Consider the following 21,604-nt stretch of genomic DNA (forward strand, 5'->3'; position numbering starts at 1 on the left):
TCTTGGGAATTAAAAAACTAAAAGGAATATAGAATGCATAAGTACTTTTTTGGATTATTTAACAAAATTTCAAAAGAGCAATTCTGAAACTTTCAAGTAATATTTAAAGAACTAAAACTCACTAAAATTATATAATCTTACTGATAGAAGTGATTGTTAATCTATTAAACAGAATTAATGGAAAACACCTATATTAACCCATAGCAAAATCATATATTCATTAAACAAAAAAGCAAAAGAATTCCAGAGAAATGGTTAGTATCATGCAACACAGAAGACACAAGACATTATTCTTCACTCACCACATGCTAACTAAGCACAGACTCATGGTTTACTCAGAAGATACCACTGCGAGGTGAAGTATACTACAAAGCCAGGGAGAAAAAAAAGCTTATTGGGTTAGTTTTAAGACTTAATATAATACATGGGTTATATGTGTATATGAGCTTTAAATGATTAAACATTCTACTTAAATTTTTCTTAAATCTCCTCAAATCAAGGAAGTATAGGCAAAGTATAAGGAATCTGTAATACCTCCCTCCTATAACACTATGTAGCTGAGATTTTTACTTGTAACTTTAATTTTAAAATTTAAACATAATTAAAAATGTACTTTCCACTTACTCAGTGGATAGAGTGTCGGTCTGTGGACTAAAGGGTCCCGGATTCGATTCTGGTAAAGGGCACATGCCCAGGTTGCAGGCTCAATCCCTAGTGGGGGGCATGCAGGAGGCAGCCGATCAATGATTCTCTCTCATCAATGATGTTTCTCTCTCTCTCTCCCTCTCCCTTCCTCTCTGAAATCAATAAAAATATACATATTTTTTAAAACACATAAAAAAAGGGACCCAATTTCAAATATAGTTTTAATGCAGCAACTTTCTGCAGTAAATTCTATGTCCTGTTTTAAGATGGTCATAATCCAAGATTATTAACTAGCTTCCTGATTTGCTTTAAAACAGCATCAGGAGCCCTAACCGGTTTGGCTCAGTGGATAGAGCATCGGCCTGCGGACTGAAAGGTCCCAGGTTCGATTCTGGTCAAGGGCATGTACCTTGGTTGCGGGCACATCCCCAGTTTGGGGTGTGCAGGAGGCAGCTGATCGATGTTTCTAACTCTCTATCCCTCTCCCTTCCTCTCTGTAAAAAATCAATAAAATATATTTTTAAAAAAATAAAAATAAAAATAAAATAAAATAAAACAGCATCAGGAAAAAACAGGTATTGTTTATAAAATCTGAGTCTATTCTTGGGTAATGTGACCAACCTTAGAAGTACCACTTTACTTACTTATTTATATTTAATGTGAAGTTAGTAAAAAGCAGCAAAATCAAAAGGAAAACTAGAAAATAATATTTGCAACACACACAACACAATAAGGTTAATATCCTATTGGAAAACTTGCAAAATATATGTACAGTGGGGCCTTGACTTACGAGTTTAATTCGTTCCGAGATCGAGCTCGTTAAGGAGTTCATTAAGGAGCTCGTTAACTCAAATTAATCTATCAACTCAATGCAAAAAATCGGCTGAGAGACAGCTGGTATCTCAAAAAACTCGTTAGTCAGGACACTTGTAAGTCAAGGCCCCACTGTCTATGGATGCTCCCCTGTGTCTATGCTCGTAAGTATTGAAAAACTGGACACCAGCTAAGTGTCCATGAATAGGAAACTAGTGAATTAAATTGTAGGACATCCGCCCTGACCAGTTTGGCTCAGTGGATAGAGCATCAGCCTGTGGACTGAAGGGTCCCAGGTTCAATTCCGGTCAAGGGCATGTACCTTGGTTGCAGGCATATCCCCAGTAAGGGATGTGCAGGAGGCAGCTGATCGATGTTTCTCTCTCATCGATGTTTCTAACTCTCTATCCCTCTCTCTTCCTCTCTATAAAAAATCAATAAAATATATTTAAAAAATAAATAAATAAATAAAGTGTAGGACATCCATCTATATATATAAAAGCCTAAGCGACCTTTAGACTTGACTGGTCAACTAGTCACTATGACCTGCACTGACCACCAAGGGGCAGATGCTCAATGCAGAAGCTGCCCCTTGGTGGTCAGTGAGCTCCCACAGCCAATCTTCCACATCCCCTCCCTCCCCCTGGCTGGCCAGCCCTTCACCCCTCCCCCCCCAATAGGCCTGGATCACCAGCCAGGCCAAGGAACCCCATCCATGCATGAATTCGTGCACAGGGCCTCTAGTATAATCATAAAATCAGCCATTAAAAAGAATGAGGTAAAACTATTTGTAATGAGGTGGCATAACACAAAAATAGAGTAAGTGAAAAAAGCATTTTTTTATGAAATAATTAAGTGATGAAGGAGTAATTATTAACATATTAATAAAGCTTAGAAAATCTGGGACAGTCACCACACTATAAACAACGATGGTCTTGGCATGGTGAAACAGCTGGGAGGCTGAAGATCATGAAGATTTCCCCTTCTGTGTAATGCTTCTGAATTGTTTACAATGTGTTTTGACAATGATAACTTATTACATAATTCTTTTAAAAATCAAGAGTCAAAACTACTTTTAAGATATAAATAAATATTTTACACATGCAGTATCTTTCACTATGCATCAATTTTATGGGTTAGAACCAGAACAAATTGCTGACCACTACAGAAAGGGAGATTTGGGCTCAAGATAAGCAAGAACTTTTCTAAGACACACACAGTCTGTCTAGATAAGATGGAATGCTTTGGGAGATAATTACTTATTGGTTTAGTCCTTCTTTCGGAGATACTCAAATATAGGCTAACCCATCACTAAGATCTTTTCGTGCTTCAGTGAGCAGAGAATAAAAGAGAAGAGTAGTACTGAGATCATGAAACAGGGCAAAAAGAAGTTAGGCATGGAGAACTTTGCATAACTTATGAAGTGTGTGTTTGTTCCGATTTAATCACAGCTGACTTCACACAAGGATTTCGTTATCTACATTTCCCTTGTAGGACATGTCACAAGCTCAAAAATGCTTAAATTCATGCAGCCAGTTTGGTTCAGTAGTTGAGTATTGACCTATGAATCATGAGATCATGGTTCAATTTCCAGTTTCGGGCTTGATCTTCAGTATGGAGTGTGCAGGAGGCAGCCGATTGATGATTCTCTCTCATCACTGATATTTTTTTTCTCTCTTCCTCTCCCTTTCTCTCTCTGAAATCAATAAAAACATATTTTTAAATGCTTAAATTCTTTCACTCAGAATTGCTGTATATTTGAAAATCAACTAAAATAGAATAAAGAATTGCAATATGTAAAACATCATTATATAATTAATAGTTATACCAGAAAAATGCCTTTTCTATCCTTCCCATAAATAGCCCAAATTCTGGAAATTCAATATAGCATATATGGGCATCAACCTCATATATGTTATTAAATAAGACAGTTCTTTCCTTGAAAACACCCATTCACATATCTGTCCTAAATTAAACTTTCTTATTGTGGATTCACTCTCATTTTTCAGGCTACAGTATAATAAAAAAAAAATTTATTTCTTTTACCACTCAAAGTTTTTATAAATAAGAGAGAATAGAATGTAAGTAGATAAGACAAAGTCATCTTCTATTAGTAACCTATTTTTAAAGCTTACCATTGGTCGAGCATCTTCTCTTTCCAAAATTTTCTGAGTCTGATCATCAGGAAACTTCAGTACAGTGGTTATAACTTTTGCCATGGTCTACAAGAAAAGCAAGAGATGATGACTAATAGATGTTAGAGCAGAAGTCTTGGCCCATTCTGACATGTTCTGCTGGTGAGATTCTTAAGTGCTCTCAATGGAAGCCACGACCAAAGAAGTATGATGTGAAGGTGTCAATCAAGGAAATAACAGCCAACACTAGAACTTCAATTTGAAAGGACTCCTCACAATGTCTGGCTGACATTAGTTTAAGAAGATGCAATTACAATAGCATGAAGCTATATAGTTTTAATGCTCTGGGCCCTTTGTCTTATTAACATACAACTTTATTACTCATTCATTTTATGAGGCTTTTTATTTGTAGAAATCTATCTAGTAAGTGATGTATTATCAATACATATGCTCTAAATAATCAGAATTAGATACTCCCAAGTTCAGCTTTAACTAAATCACATCATATATCTCATAAACATGGGCTACTGCATGAACATGAACATGCTTAGTAGGTATTTTAAAACATGCAGCACATCAACCTAATAGAAATACAAATTACATTTTAAATAAACACAAGATGTTTTGTTTGGTAGAAAACATGACGAATCAAACAGTACACATGGTGGCTTGCAAAACAAGATAATAAATTGTGCAGATCTAAATAAATATACCGTAAGTCAGACTGTCACCCATAAGCTCGTGGAAAATTCTCCTCAAAGGTTGAAATTCCCTATTTTGTATCAAGATGAGATGTTTTGAGGGAGACAGAGAGGAAAGAAGATACCACTTATGAAATAAGTAAGACAACAAGTTTAGACCTTACATACAGATTCAGGTGCTAGGGCTCTCCTGAGGATTCCTACAGAGAAGGGGAGGATCACCCAGAGAACTGACTCTAACATTCCTTGTTCACTGCTACACAGACTAAGTGTGTGTGTGGGGGGGCGGGGGGGGGAGACAGGGGAAGGTTGGGGGTGGAGGAGATAGGCTAGATTTCACTGAGGAAAAGATGACATAATGGAATTAACCAAAAATTTTGGAAACTCACATCATTACAAAAAAAGTATAATTATTTCCAGGAAGGAAAGAAACTAACATTTTAAAACTTCCTATTATGTGCTAAAGCCTAGGCAAGGCACTTTACATATTTCTAATACTTATTTCAACTAAGAGATCAAACCCCAACACAGCAACATTTTAGTTTCAGCCGCCTCCTTTCTTTTTATTTTGCCTCTGCCATTTTGATGATAAAAAAAAAATACCACTTCAAACAACTTAGTTCTTGGAGAATTCCAAAGGCATTTTACAAAAATCCTCATCCTTTAAATTATATTGGTAAACTGAAGTCTAGAAACGAAGCATAAATGTGGCAGGAAATGGCAAGAAAAATATTAAGTAGTAACTATTTTAATATTCTTTTTATTAACACTCTGAAGCAATTTTAAATGTTTTCTGGTATATTAACTATGAAGGCTGTTTTTAAGAAATAATAAAAATTTTAAATTCAGGAATTACAGTTACAAGAATTTCTTTAATTTCAATAGCTTATGAAGTTCAAAGTACCCAAAAGTCCATTTATATTCATTATGAAACCACATATACAAGGATACACAAGCATGTCTGTCAAAAAAATAAAAAAGCTTTCGCTAGTGTGTCTTCACATTTCTAAGTATTGGGAAACGGGAAATCCACCTCTAAATTTGTCAGCAATTTCCTCAAAATTTGCAGCTGATCACCCAATAAAGGCTTCAAGCTCTTCCCTTCAAGCCAGAAAACACTCCTGGAGAAGCCCACCTCTCTGCCATACCTCGGGAAAGAAGCCCAACTATCTACTCTCTGTACAGTATCCTCAGGCCTGGGAGTAAAGTTCAAATGAGCCACCTGGTTTGGAAGTGGCCTCTAGCCAGGTTTGCTTTAGGGAGGACTCCAATAAAAGTTACAATGAGAAACAATTTCTATTGAAAAGGAGAACAGGTTGAATTTTAGTATCAATAGTAGCACAAAGGATCAGTAGGTTAGGTGTCCTAAATGCATTTTAGACATGATATTTTTGACTTGTAACCATAAGTCAAGGAGCATCTGTATATGGTAGCCTCCTTAAAGTTAGGAATGTCGTCAAATTTCGCCTCCCTATCCATCCTGGTGATAAACAAAGGGCTGCAGGTAGTAAGTGCTGAATAAATATGCAGTAAAGTAAGTCAAAAATCTACTACCAATTTTCAATATTTACCTCTAAAATGTGAATGCAGAATGATAGACTACTCAGCACTTTTAGTGACTAGAAAAATGCCCTGCATGATGAAGATGAAGAGTAGAGAGAGCACTCCTCGACAGGGATTCCCAGCCAGGTGCTAGATGGGGCAGACCATCCCTTTCAGCTGTCTCCCAAGTCACAATCTACAACTACCTGCAAAGCCCTGAAAACACAAGCTTAGACCTGGCTGAACTGGCCCTGCCCCAGAATATCCTTATGTCTGTGCTGGGTCTTCCTTCAGGACTTAAACGCTATAGAGATTTCATCCCACATATATTCGCAACCTCTAAAAGAAACAGGCTGGGGCCGTCAGTCTCTTCATTGCACAGACCAAGAAAGGTTAAATAGTTTATTTAGCCACAACACTGGGATCATAGTTTTAAATTCACAAATGAACCAAAGTTGCTAAAGTTCTGAGAAGCTTTTTGTAAAAAAAAAAATGCCTTTCCCCTTTCCCTGCAATAACAACAAGACAACATAAACTGTCTACCTCACCTCAAACACAGGCTACTATCCAATAAAGACGTAATAAGAGAAAGTTATATTTCATTAGCTTTGTTTTAATAAGGAGAAAATTGGTTTTAGCTACCCTTTGAATTAAAAAATAAAGTCTTAGGAAACAAAGACACTGAATCACTATGAATTAATATATACCTCCAGTGATACATTTCAGACTCACACTAGTTATTATTTTAATTTGAAACTATTTGATACAATGAAATGAGATTTCTATAGATATCAAGGACTCAGAGGACTTCCAGCCCTATAACTCCTAGTGTTTAGCTGAATCTACAATCCATAAATTCATAATATTCTTTTAAGAGTCTTTCTTATGCCCTTACATTTCAGGTTTTTAAATATATTTCAAACCAATCCCTAAACTGGCTTAGCAACCTATGACTCAGTAAACCCCACAGACCTGTAAATTAAAACACTGATTGCTTCTAAGAATAGCAAACTCATTGTTCCATTCTCGGCCAAGGTACATAGACAATGTAAAAGTTCATGTAAGTAAAAACTTGAAACCATATCAGAAAAATAAATTGCTTTAAATGGAAAATTTTGTTTGAGGAAAGACTCATAAATTTTCCTAAATGCATTCAATTCAAGATATATTTACCAAAAGTCCAATATAAGGTTATTTTAAATGCATTATAGAGGAAATAAATATGCTCAAAGACCTTACAATAAATTTAACATTCTAAAAAACAAATTAGTCAAGCATTATTACTCATATGATGTGGTAATTTTTTTTAATATATTTTTTATTGATTTTTTACAGAGAGGAAGGGAGAAGGATAGAGAGTTAGAAACATCGATGAGAGAGAAACATCGATCAGCTGCCTCCTGCACACCCCCTTGGTTGCGGGCACATCCAAGGTACATGCCCTTGACCGGAATCAAACCTGGGACCCTTCAGTCCACAGGCCAACGCTCTATCCACTGAGCCAAACCAGTTAGGGCAATGTGGTAATTTTTAAATGATCAATATTCCTTATATGAAAGAATGATTTTTTTACAGTGATTAATGTAAAATATTTGTAAATATCCCTAAGCAGTCATTCTTAATTATGATCATTTCCAATACTTCCACACTATCCTTAAGTCACCCTGAAAATGAAATGTTATTCTAACTTTAAGATCCTAAGTCAAAAATAAAAATAGCCACATGCTTCACAAAGTATTAAGTTACTGAAATCTTAATTTTTAGTATTTAACATCATCCAACAGTATTTTTTAAATTAATATCTTATAAATGTAAGAAATATAAGCAAAATCTGCCAATTAACTTCTGTAAATTAAGAGCAATAACACAGGTACCTGTCACCCACTATTAGCATGAATGGTCTGTTAATAGTAAACATATGGAATTAATATGTATATTAAAAATGTATTTCCTTTTAAATTAAACCACATGCCAAATATGATTTATACCTTAGTCTCTCGACCCATCATATACTCAAAAAGCACTTTTCGCAAATACTCAAACTCAGTAGGTTCTCCAAAGAGTGAGACATCAGTACGGTACAAATTGCCACCTGTCAAATAAAAAACAGGTCGAATTGTAAAGACAAAACCAGATAAACTTAGAAAACAGACAAACTAAAAAAAAAAACCCCACACACAACTGAACAAAGAGATGCACATTCTTGTATTAATTATATTCTTGTATTAATTATATTGTATTGCATGGTATTGTATTGTGTATACATGAAGCATTCCAATTGGTATTCTTCCCTTGTAAGATAAAACAAAAATTATGATAGCAACCTTATTTCTCACATTTTTCTTCTTCCATCTCCTCCTCCTCTTTCTTTTGGTATGAAAATTTTAAAAGACTATACAAAAATTTTTTAAACCTGAAGTATTATGTGTTGGCTTCAGATATTCTACAATGACGATTAAAATTTAAAATTAACAATCACTTTTATTTTATTAAGAGTTTAGTATCTAAGAATAGTATTCTAGTTTTCCTAGTATTCCAAACCAAAAAGCACTAAGTTTAAATGAAGTTTTCAAAACTGTTTTGAAACACAGGATAAATAAAATAACTTGAGAATGCATGAAACATTAATGCCATTATAATGATTTTCAAATATTCTGATTCAACATCTTAAAAAGACTGCCATAAAAAGTTATAGTTCATTTGTTAAGCTCTATTTCAATCTAAAAATAAAGAATAGATATAGTTCAGATATATGAAATCATACTATGACAAACTTTAATCTGATAAATTCACAATTATACATTATGTAAAGTCTATACTTGCATCAACTTCCAGTAGTATGGCACACTAGATAGTCTGAAAGGCATTCTGCTACAAGGAACATCTAAATGCTGTATGAAAACATTCTAAGGTCATAGGAAATCCCTACAGGGATAGAGGAAAACAGGAAAATAAAACCACAGAATTCATGAGAAGGCAAATGGGAATGTGGAGATGCCTGGACAGTAAAAGCCCATGTTAAGAGCTTTATCAAGAAGCCAGAGACTAGGGAAAATGTCCTTATGCTGTAATATAGTAACAGTCATGCCCTTGAGAAAGAACAAAGAGGAGATTACAGAGCAGCACAAGGCGCCTCAGAGGTACGGCAATGTCCCAGATGGCAGCTTCCTACGTGTTAACTAGTCTTCCTACTTGATATTTACATCACATTGATGTGTATGTTTGGAATACTTCATTTTTTAAATTAAATTTATTGGGGTGACATTGGTTAATAGGATCATATAGAATTCAAGTGTACATTTCTATGACACAAGATCTGTATATTGCACTGTGTGCCAACCACCCAAAGTCAAACCATCTTCCATCACTATATATTAGGCCCCTCCTCTCCCCACCACCCCCTCATTTTTAAAAAGTATATATTTTTAGAAGACCCAATTCACTCAAACCACACTTTACCCAAGAACTAAATAATAATACATATTTTCTCTTCAAAAAATAATGTGTTTCATCCTTCTAGATCAGTGATTTTCAACCTTTTTCATCTCATGGCATACATAAACTAATTCCTAAAATTCTGCAGCACAGAATTTTTGCCCATCTGACCAAAAAAAAAAGAGTATAATTTTGATTCATTCACACTGGACAGCTATTGTTGTGTTGGCTGTTGTCATTTTTTTATTTGACAGACTAAGGGAAAAGAGGTAAGTGCTCCTGACAGAATAGTAAGGTACTGCATGTTTTAAAAATTCTTGCAGCACATGGGTTGAAAATTGCTGCTCTAGATCAACAAAATGTAAGAGTTTACAACGTTTTTCACTTTTCAGAAAAGAACTGATTTTATTGTTTTAAACATCAAATTACTTATTTATAGCTATTTTCCTGGAGAAGCAATTAATACTTTTCCTGCATGGTGGGTGCTCATTTTGCTCTTACTCTTCAAAGACCCAGCATGGTGAAGAGATGAATGTGCATATTCAACCAGACCACCTGGGTTGTTGAGAGGATTAAATGAGTTGACACATAAAACCTATCTTATAACAGTGCTTGGCACTTAGTGTTATACCTATATGTGTTGGTTACTAAACAAACTATGTATGATCATTTTATAATTTAAACTGAGAAAAAAATTATGTATAAAATCCTTAAGTTGAAACTACCAAAGAAAAGCTGTCCTGTTTCTCTGCACTGCTGAGCATTGACTCAGCAACTCTATGCTGAAAATCACATATGCTGACTTAGCCGTAGCAACTAATCTTTGTAGCAGGAGTCTTCTCTGCAATGAGCCATAGGAAACTTCCAAACTGGTTTTCCCTTGTTTTTAAAAAGCATTTTAGAAAGAATCCAAAGCAAATCATTATTTAATTTAATTAAAAATTGTGTTGTATCTCCTTAAATCCTGATTTAAAATTTAGTAATTACATCTTTATTGTAATAGTAAAAAACAGAAGCATGTAAAATATATAACTGTGTATGCCTGCATGGAGTGGATTACATAAATGTTTGCACACGTACAGAAGAGTCTGAAAAAATATACATCAACTGTCAACTAGGTCCATTTGGAGAATGGAGAATAAAGTAGGAACTTGCAGTTTTACTTATACTACACTGAATTTGAATTTTTAAACAAGTATGCATTAATTTTGTTTTAGACTGTGCTATTCTTTCCTTAAAACCAGCTGTTATTGGTGAATCACAAAAGTAATATATTCGTTGTAAAAAATTAGATTGGCAAATACAAAAATAAAATTATCCATAAATATACCAACAACATGGTAACATATGAGAGAGATCATTCTTACCTTTGTAAGGTGTCCCCACAGTTGTTGCATATACATTCTTTTCATATTTCTTCAAACGGTCTTCTAAATTGTGAATCTAAAAATAACAAATATTTTAATCACATCATAAAATTCACATGGAAACCATATGTAAATAAATACATAAATAAGACTGCTGTAGCCACTAGATTTTTTTTATCCCAAAAACAGAATATAGAGAGATAAAATACAAATGGTTTCTTAGATATGACACCAAAAGCACAGACAACAAATATATATATATATATATATATATATACACATATATATATATATATATATATATAGGACTTGAACAAAAGTAAAACTTTAGTGCCTCAAAGAACCTTATCAAGAAAGGGAAAAGACATTCTACAGAATGGGAGAAAATATTTGCAAATCATGTATCTGATAAGGGACTTGTATCCAGAATATATAAAGAACACTTAAAACTCAACAACAACAAAAACAAATAACCCAACTAAAAAATGAGCTAAGGACTTGAATACACTTTACTCTAAAGAAGATACACAGCAGATGATAAGATACTCAACACTATTAGAAAAATGCCAATTTTGTTGTTGTTGTTGTTAAGCTTCACCTGAAGATAATTTTCCCATTGATTTTTAGAGAGGGAGGGAGAGGGACAGAGAGAAGAGAGAGAAACACCGATATGAGAGAGACACATCGATTGGCTGCCTTCCGCAGGGGCCCTGGTGGGGGCTCAGGGATGGAACCTGCAACCCTTCAGTGCATGGGCTGATACTCTAACCATTGAGCACACCAGCCTGGGCAGGAAAATGTCAATTAAAACCATAATGAGATACCACTTCATACTAGGAGGGCTATAATAAAAAAACTGGTTGTGAGAATGTGGAGAAATTAGAGTCCTTATACTTTATTGGTGGGAAAGTAAAATAGTTTGGTGGTTCCTCAAAAAGTTAAACCATATGATCTAGCAATTCCACTCCTGAGAATATACCCCAAAGAATTGGGAACAGGTGTTCAAATAAAAATTGTACACAGTGTTTCTAGTAGCAATATTCACAACAGCCAAAAGGTAAAACCACCCAAATATCCATCAACTGATGAATGGATAAAGAAAATGTGGTATATTTATACAAGAGAATATTACTCAGCCATAAAAAGGAATGTAGTACTGATACATGCTACAACATGGACGAATCTTAAAAACATCATGCTAACTGAAAGAAGCCCGATAAAAAAGACCGTGTATTACATGATTTTATTTATAGTAAATAGTCAGAACAGGCAAACTCATAGACCCAGAAAGCAGATTAGAGGTTGCCGGGGGCTGAGGGAGAAGGTACTGAAGAGTGACTGCTCAATGGATAAGGGGCTTCTTTTTGGGGTGATGAAATGAATGGTGTTGTGAATGAACTAAATGTCAATGAATTGTGTGCTTTTGAAAATGGTTCAAGTGGCCCTGGTCAGTTTTTCTCGATTAGAGCGTCAGCCCATGGACCAAAGGGTTGTGGATTCAATTCCCGGTCAAGGGCATGTATCTCCGTCAGTTCCCCACACCTTGTTGGGGCAAGTGCGGGAGGCAACCTTCGATGTGTCTCACATTGATGTTTGTCTCTCCCCCAGCCCCATTCTCCCATCTCTCTCTCCCTCTCCTCCTTCCTTTCCACTCTCTAGAAGTCAATGGAAAAAATACCCTCAGGTCAGGACTTAAAAAAAATGGTTCAAATGGTCAATTCTGTTATATGTATTTCATCACTATAAAAATAACTAATATAAAAACTGCTATGTTAGGACAGTTTGAAGATGTGAGGATGGTAAAGAAGAGACATTTAAAGCAATAAACTTGAGAATAGATGAGAAAAGTTACAGCACTAAGAACTAGGAAAAAATAAAGTAAAACTGGAACTTAATCCTCAAATAGTGTTGTTTCATTCAACTTCTTATTACAGCATTGATGAGGGGGAAAATTCAATTCCCAGCGGGGCCCACTGTCTGTGTGGAGTTTACATATTCTATCCATGTCTGTGTGGGTTTTCTACGGGTACTTAGGTTTCCTCCCACATCCCAAAGATGTGCACAGTAGGAATGTCTACATTGTCCCAGTCTGAGTGAGGATGGGTGTGGGTGTGAGTGTGTCCTGTGATGGAAGGGCATGCTGTCCAGGTTGGTTCCCACATTGGACAGGCTCCAGCCACCCACGACCGTGAACTGGAATAAGAGGGTTGGAAAAGGATTTTATTTGTTTTTATTAATCTACCTTAAATATATGTATAGCTCACATTTATTTCAATTTTCATTATTCGAAGTATTTTGGGTCTTTAGAAGTTTGGTAATATTTTTGTGATCAGAAATATGCCACAGCAACTTAACTCTTATTTAATCAGCCTATGGTAAAACTGGTTTCACTAAATGTCATTTTGCTTAAAGTTGCATGAGAACCCATTGAAAATGTTAAGTGATGACTTACTGTACCTATCTTTATAAATTGAAAAATGTATATTATGAAAATTTTCAAACATATTCAATACAGAAAGCATAGTACAATTAATGCCCATATATCCATCCATCACCTAGTTCCAATAATTATCAAGATTTTTATATGTTTGATTTTTAAGAAAACTGGAATATCCTTAGAGATTTAGCCTTCAAACTTAGCCTGCTGACCTGACTCACTATTCCTCCAGTTTGGAAAAAGACCCCTAAAGATCATGCACCCCAGATACACATATAGTGGTGTTTCTATGTTCTGTGCATCCTTCTAGGTGTACACTCATGGTCCTATTTAACTCAAATTACTGGATAACATGTGGGCAAATCATAGTAAGTCAAGATAATCTAGCTACTAGAAAAAAGTAATAAAGATTGATGTTAGTATGTTTTCCCTCTGATAAAAGCAAAAATAACGTTTTCAGAACTTAAGTTATTACAAATTAAACAAACACAAATTTGTATCCGAAATGTTAAGCATTAGAAATAAGATGCAAATGTTCTTGTTTAAGTATATATAATCATGAATTTAGAGAAATATCCTCTATAAATGTAAAACAAAATTGCAAAGCCAACTATTAAATCAGTTCTTTTTTAATTAGTTAAAAGAGATCCAAGTACATGCTAACATAAATTAAGGAAGGTAGTTCAAATAAAAGGCACCAATTAGACCTGTACCTGTTCTCTGAACTCCTGCTCTTTCAACTTTGAGTCACTGATCAGACTAGTCTTCTGTGCTAGTTGTGTCTGAAAGAACAAAAAAATCATATATGAAATATGTATGGGCTTCATCACTGTCTAGACACTTTTTTGTACTGCTTGGGAATTTTAAAAAATTAAAAATAGTCTCTTCATGTTTTCACTTAAAACACAGAATGCTCCTGAAAATGCACTACCTTCAGTGAAATTCAACGAAGATTTAGTCTTACCTGTAGCTCCAATATTGTTGCCTGAAAATGGAGAAGAAAAAATGAATGTATACAATGACATTTTTTAAGAAACAATAAAATAGAGTAATATGAAATTACAAGGAAAAAAGAATTCAGTGTTCTAGGCTTAAGAGAGTGGTCAGATTTTAATGAGATGACCTTATATATTTACTTTTAAACCTGGTCTATTTTGCTATACAAATTATTATATTGTGAATATACACAAACATTGGTAAACACAAGAAAAAAAACTGAAAGGCCACTCACAGAACTTCTAACAATGATTATTACTTGGCAGGGGAGGTGTATTATCTGACTCTTTAACAACAAGAATATATTCATGTATTTGTTTATATAATTTGTAAAAATTAAACATATTAACATCTATTTAAAGCATATAGGCCCTTTAAGGAAACATCTAAACGACTATTGATGGGAATCCACTCTGAGCTATAATCACAAATTATTTTTCTTTGAACTCAATACTCATATGCAATTCAAGATATCATAGAAACAACAAAAGATGCTTGAGAAGGAAGAGGATAAAAATTTATGAAGAATAAAATAAAAAAAGGTGTTTCTTAAGAGTAGGAATAAAAATTAAGGCTATTTTATCTCCTTTCTTATGACACAAGGTAAAGGACTCAGAAAACCTGAATATTAATCTCGTAATCTTTCCATATTCTATGGCATCCCAACACAAATCAAACTGTCACTATATGTAACATGAATACTTATTTTGATACCAAGGAAAAGAACATGTATTCTTCTCATAGGAAGTAATATTTTATAGTACCTGGTTTATTCACATCATGATCAAGTAGGGAAAAAAAAAACACAAACAACTAAAACAACTTAGTAGCTATTAAAGAAACAGAGAAAAGCCCATTCAGCTTGCTCAGTGCGAATAAATAAGATACAGGTACCAAATGGCTCAGAATAGCAAAGCCCTTTATTTGGGCTTCTTCTTTCCAGTTTAGGAAGGTTATCCATGTAAATGGTGTCTGGAAAATTGTTACCTGGTAACTAACATTCTGTAATGAATTCTCTGTAACTCTCAGCGATGAACACATGAACAGTGCCCACCTACTTTCTCAAGGCCCTCATGACAGTGCTATGAAAAGACCACACTGGATGAGTGAGAATATTTTCGAAAGTAGAACGGTACTGACAGGATTCTCAAACTCAAGCCCACATGCCCTGTGAGTGTACACTTATTGGGGTGCACAGTGGGACAGGGAGCCACAGGGTAAATATGGCTCATCTTTCATAGATCAACGTAACTTAAAGACAGGGATTGCCCAGCCAGAGTGGCTCAGTTGGTTGACCATCGTCCGGTAAACCAAAAGGTTGCAGGTTCGATTCCTGGTCAGGGCACATGCCTGGGTTGTGGGCTCAATCTCACGGTCAGGGCATGTGCATGAAACAGCGAATCAATGTTTCTCACTTTCCTTCTCCCTTCCTCTCTCTAAGCATGTCCTCGAGAGAGGTTTAAAAAAAAAAAGATTGGAATTATAAAAATGCCTTGATACACAGTACCAGATCTCTTTGAATTCAGTCCAATATTTCAAAATAATCCTATTACATTTGTATCTGACCCAATAACCAAGGAGAAAAATAGAAATTGTTTTGCTTTTTTTTTTTTTTTTGTAGAACTCACTCAAGGATTTGTTTTTATTGATACTTAGAGAGAGAAACAGAAACATCGATGTGAGAAAGAAACCGCAATCAGTTGCCTCCCATACATATCCCAATGGGTATGTGCCCTGACTGGAAATTGAACCTGACATCTTTTTTGTTGTACCAGAAGATACTCCAAACAACAGAGACACCCAGCCAGGGCAGGAATTGTTTTTCTTAGAGGTATATAACTAAAAAAAGTTCTAAGTGACTACAAAGCTATATTATAGAGTAGCATTAAAATTCACATGAATTTTTAACACAAAAATATGAACACTTAAAATTATCACACTTTCTATAGAGCATTTTAGCTATGCCTCTGGACTGTGGGGTTCACTTTCCTCTGCTGTTTTTTCCACGGAACAGGCTGAGAAGTACTAGTATAACCAAAATGGCTAGGCTTTAAAGTCTGGCAGGTTGAGTTTAAATTCCCGATACAACATTGTGTGAGCTTGGACATTTTATTTAACCCCCTTGAGCTTTAGTTTCACTGTCTATAAAATAAAGGTCGGGTTTTTGTTAGGATTAAAGGAGGTAGATATGTGTGTTAGGAAGGGAGTAAAAACTGGAAATGACATTTTCAAGAAACGTGTGACGCAAAGCCCTGTTCCACTCACTTTATCATTGCCAGGGTTTTCTTCCTGCTGCAGCCTTTGCTGGTATTTCTTCTGCAGCTCCTCAAGTTGAGTCTGCAGGTCCATTACTTTTGCAGTCATTTCTTCTTCACGAGCCTTTAGAATTAAAAAATGTGTTTATAAACATTAAAAAGAACACAGAGAGACAACACGGTATAGAGAAAACTACCTCTATAGGAAAAAACAAAAACAAAAAACACCTAAACATTTTTTTAGTCACATCTGTGCTAAAAGAACATTTGAAATTGCAATACTGATCAAATTTAAGTAATGACAACAGGACAAATGTCTGCTAAATAAGAGTCTAAACAGGAAAAACAACCATAAATAGGTGTCTGACTTAACAGATGCTGACTTGCCAGAACCAAGTAACAGTCTCAAAAACGAACAAAACCAGATAGGCCCCATGGCACAAAATAAGGCAGTGAACCACCATGGGATACATGGAAAATCTAATTTTAAATACCACTTGTCATGAACTTAGACCACCTGAAAAAGAACGAACCTCTTCTCTCAACAAAAGCAAAGTAGGGAATCTCCTTTAACATCTCCCCAGAGGCACACTTTAACCTAGTCACCATCCCTAAAATGCTTGGGTTTCTGTTTTTATTCTGCCATTGCATATCCTGTGTGGATGTCTTTGTCAATGTGGCTTAGCCTTGTTTGAAAGGATCATCTCTTAGCTACTTAATCAGTTAGGCCCAGACTTTAATATGACAGTTAGCTATGGCTGACATTTCCTTTGACAGTTATGGGATACCAATCTAAAGCAAGCCCACTAAGAATTACAAAATAATCCTTAATGTGTTATTTCTAACTTAAGAAACAGTTCTGTATATTTCCTTTGTAAAAGCTTTCTAGTCTTCTTGAAGGACAAAAAGAACAGTATTGCTTGCTTGGAAAAAAAAACAAGAAAAACTAGTTGGACTGAATATTTATGCACATAAATGGAAATTATGTTTTAAAGACTAGTTATTATGCCAAAGCCAAATCACTAAAATACAATCACTGTCAAAAAGAAACCCAGTTTGTAGCCAATGCAGCTTTAGGAGCTACTTCCTCCCAGTGAAACTGCTCTGAGGTTGGGACTAAGCCATTAGGTAAGCTCCTTTACTAGGGCTTCTCAACTCCTCCTTTGAGAGGTCACCACCTCTCTTCCCAAATAAACTCTTCCCTGCCCTACTATGTGTCATCTACTTCAAATTTACCCAGTGTCTAGTACAGCCGTGGGCAAACTACCCGTTTGAAATGAATAAAACTAAAAAAAAAAAAAAAAGACCGTACCCTTTTATGTAATGATGTTTACTTTGAATTTATATTAGTTCACACAAACACTCCATCCATGCTTTTGTTCCGGCCCTCCGGTCCAGTTTAAGAACCCATTGTGGCCCTCGAGTCAAAAAGTCTAGTATGAGCCAAGCATTTGGCTAGGTCCTCAAGACTAGAGATGATAATAAAATCCCTGCCCACAAGATACTTATAGTCTAGGGGAGAGGACTGATACATTTAATTCCATTTAAGGGGCTTGCAAAAAAAAAAAACTATGTGAAAAGTATATTTTATGCAGGAAAGCATATTTTATGCAGAAAAGTATACGTTATGCAGAAAAATATATTTTAAAAAGCTAACCTTAGGTGGGAAAGAAAAAATAAGAATGTTTCAGTTTGCATAATGAAACACTAGAATATTACACAAGAAACTAATGGTTATCTGTGGAGGAAGAAGGGGCACAGGACATGGAAAACAGAGAACAGGAATAGGAACAATTTTCATTATAGACCATTCTCCAACTTTACTGTTTTATATTATTTTGATCTTTTTGATTTTTTTGAATACATTCCATTCAAAAAAATTTTCTAAGTGAAACAATTTTTAAGCTTTTTTGAAAAGTAAAAAGAGAAATGGTAACAGCTGCAATAATGCATGAAGTTCGGGAGCATGCTCTTTAGGCACACAGAAAAGCATAAGCATTAGCTTGAAATATGAACAAGCTAATGCCCAGTGTGGATGGAACACAGACTGAACTGGAGGAGGTATCACTGGAACAATGGGAAGCCAATGGAGGCATTTAGGAGGGAAGTGATATGCTCACATGTTTGTTTCAAGATAGAAAATAATGCTGACAGGAAGAGATGAATACCTTAGGGGGAAAAAGATCAGCAGCAAGATCAGGTGGGACATTAATACAGCAGACCAGACCATATGAAAGATGGCAGCCCAGATCGAGGCAGTAGCCATGGACTTAAGAGGAGAGGAACACGAAATGTAACTCAATGAAAAAAATCCATCCTAAGAGCCTGCATATGTTGAATACTGTGCTGGAGACACACAATCAAGGAGACAGAGTATTTCTTTGCCTAATAAGTCAGAGAACATAAGCAGATTTCATATCCTAAAGGTGTATGAAAATATACATACATGTGAGGGGCTGAGGAAGGAAGGTAGAAGGTGTGACTCAAGGATGACAAAAGTTCCTAGTTCCTTCACATGGGAGAAGGAATGCTAGGAATGCTTCTAGATAGTAAAGGCAGGAAAATGAAAATGTTTCTGTGCTCCATTTTGCTATTAACAACATCACAGAATTATTTTCATAATGGCAAAAATATAGCATTTTATAATGTCATCATTAAGACTAATCATCAATTAGTCTTCATGACAGCACTACATAATACATACAAATCCCATATAAAACTCCAATTCCAGAAATTTCTAAATGGGAACAATGATAACAGAATATGTCTCAGAATCAAAGCAATATGGTGTTTGCTGAGAATTATTAATATCCTCTTCTAGTAATGTTTACATTTTTACAAAGAAATTCTTCAAGACAGAGTATGTAGTTGGGGCGTTTAGATGAGGACTACCTGTTTAATCTCAAAGTCAACCCTAGACCTTGCAGTTGAAAGTCTGGGGCCACACTGTCCAACACAGTAGCTACTAGATACCTTAGAACTGTGGCCAAGGGCACCTGAAATGTGGCTAGTCCAAACTGAGGTGGGCAGTAAATGTGAAAACATATTGAGATCAAAATTTAATTCATATGTAATTTTTATACTGATTACATGTTGACAAGATAACATTTTTTATATAATGAGTTAGTTAAAATATTAAAATTAAATTCATCTGCTTATTTTTTTAATGTAGCTACTGAAAACGTCTAATTACATATGTGGCTCACATTTGTGGCTTGCATTATATTTCCAATGGGCAGTGCTGGTCTAAGACACAGGAAGGGGCTAGGGGGAGAGTGAACCCAATTCCTTTGCCACCCTCCACTTCCTGCCCACTTGCTTTGCTACTCTAAACCCTAAGCTTGAAGGACCATTCCCTTAATTTTCTGTAGTAAAGAGCAGATTTTCAAAAATTAACCATACCAAAGGCTAACTTCTCTCCCTGCTCCCTCATCCCTCATCCCTCTACCTACACATTTGTTATGACCTAGGAAAATCTATCATCTGCTACCCCACACATTTAGAAACAGAGAAGTTCACTCTATAGATGTGGTACAGTTTACCCCCTGCAAAGTGCTCTATGGAAGTATAAGAAAATGTGAAATTATTCAAATCTTTTCATAATGAGATCTAAAGCTCAAAAAGTATAAAAAGGTGGCATTTATATGCATGTGTCATACCCTGGAATTCCAGCCTTTTCAATTACATTTAAAATTATTAGAATCTATTCCTGACTGAGCCTTCTATTGCTACCATAGTCAGCTGAGGCATGATTCTCTGATTTATGCATTCTTAATCATCAAATGGTTCATCAAATAAGGCTTGGGGTAACTAAATAATCTGCAACCCAAAGAATAATAATGTACATTGTTTTACATTTTAAAATGTTCTGGAGTCCCTCACTAGCATTCATAGCTTATCTTCACACACAAAAATAACAATGATAATCCACCATTGGTGGAATAAGTACATTGAAGTATTCTTCCACTAAATATAAAAAATCTGGCTGATGCATTCCATTTCCCCCCCATCTTTTTCGTCCCTTGAAACCAACAAAAAAAAAAGGAAATTGGGTAGAGATGAAATAAAGCTAACTGGCTCCTCTGGGAAGATCCCAGACTAGCTAAGTAGCCAAACGAAAACATACATTTACACTTTATCCAAGCACAAGCTCTCATTGCTTAGTATAGTTCTCTCACAATTTAGCCTGACTTTGGGAGAAAGACAAATAAGAGAATAAATTCCTTCCTTTAGCAACTCTATTGCTCGAATACCTGCCAACGGGGCTGTACTTCCTAGTTAGCAGAATCTGATCAGGAACTACAGTCTTGGCAGAAATCAATTAGACTCCTTATAAATCTGCATACAGTGTAGAAACACAAATTTGGATAATATTAAACCAAGAAAACAAATAAAAAACCTCTACATTAAACACACACACACGCAACAGGAAATCTGACAGCCCAAGCCCAGTCTTCTTTAGCACTACCATGAAATCTCTTACAGCTAAATTTCAAAATAGAGAAAATAAGGTACATCAAGGATTTCTTCATATCTTCTAGCTGTTCTTTTTAGATCATCTTCTTTGTCTGCAATTTTTTTATATAACTGATTTGTCTCTTCTTGATGATTTTCCAAAAGTTCAGCCTCCACTTCCTGGGCTTTATCTAATAAATAAAAAATGGACACACACAAAAAAAACACATTAGGTAAGAATTAATATCTATGTCCCAATTTCAGTAAGAATCCATGTTCCAAATAAAGTTTTATAAAAATCCACTGATCAATATGCCCTTCTCTCAGAGCAGATGTGTCTTTACAAGGCAATTAATTTGCTAATGCTTTCAGGTTCATTTACCTGCTCCTTCTCTCAGTAAGGCAAGCCATGGCCAGGCAATGAAAGTTCCCATTACAGAACTATCTTGGGCAAGAATAATTTTTCTCCAATTACTTAAAGCACTTAGCACAGTGTGAAAAAACTGAGCTTAAATTACAAATAGTCTCTGCTGATACTGATTTGTTCTTTATTGAATTTAAAATTTTCCTTACCAATGGTTTCTTTTAGAGTGGTTTCCAGCTCCTGGTCCTTTTGTGCAAGCTGTGTATGGAACTCCCTCATCAGCTGTTTCAATGTGGAATTGTGCTTCAATTCAAGATCTTCCTGCTCCTGCCTGGATAACAAAAATAGAAAGTTAACTAGTGCCATACAAAAAAAATAAGCTGTAAAGAGTTACCCAGTCTTCATAACAGTGCATACAATCTGAGCTCAGTAGGACACACATGAGTGTGTGAGTCTGTG

At 35.3% G+C, this 21,604-nt stretch overlaps 1 protein-coding gene across 6 annotated transcripts in view; it reads right to left on the reverse strand.

The window, feature by feature from the left end:
• GOLGA4 (golgin A4) overlaps positions 1–21,604 on the reverse strand; it is an 87,037-nt gene that overhangs the window by 3,847 nt on the left and 61,586 nt on the right. For 4 of the 6 annotated variants that reach the window (XM_070391692.1, XM_070391691.1, XM_070391688.1 and 1 more), the window contains 9 exons: positions 21,355–21,476; positions 20,842–20,972; positions 16,337–16,450; positions 14,040–14,060; positions 13,789–13,857; positions 10,639–10,714; positions 7,825–7,928; positions 3,594–3,680; positions 303–365 (listed from right to left, as the gene is read on the reverse strand). In XM_070391692.1, coding sequence (XP_070247793.1) covers positions 336–365; positions 3,594–3,680; positions 7,825–7,928; positions 10,639–10,714; positions 13,789–13,857; positions 14,040–14,060; positions 16,337–16,450; positions 20,842–20,972; positions 21,355–21,476 — 754 coding nt within the window. In that variant the 3' untranslated portion in view covers positions 303–335. The remainder of the gene's footprint in view (positions 1–302; positions 366–3,593; positions 3,681–7,824; positions 7,929–10,638; positions 10,715–13,788; positions 13,858–14,039; positions 14,061–16,336; positions 16,451–20,841; positions 20,973–21,354; positions 21,477–21,604) is intronic. The other 2 variants (XM_070391689.1, XM_070391693.1) reach the window with 1 other exon arrangement.

The sequence above is a fragment of the Myotis yumanensis genome, unplaced genomic scaffold, assembly GCF_028538775.1.
Source record: "Myotis yumanensis isolate MYYU_CA2020_CCGP unplaced genomic scaffold, mMyoYum1.0.hap1 SCAF_14, whole genome shotgun sequence".
In the NCBI taxonomy this organism is placed as follows: domain Eukaryota; kingdom Metazoa; phylum Chordata; class Mammalia; order Chiroptera; family Vespertilionidae; genus Myotis; species Myotis yumanensis.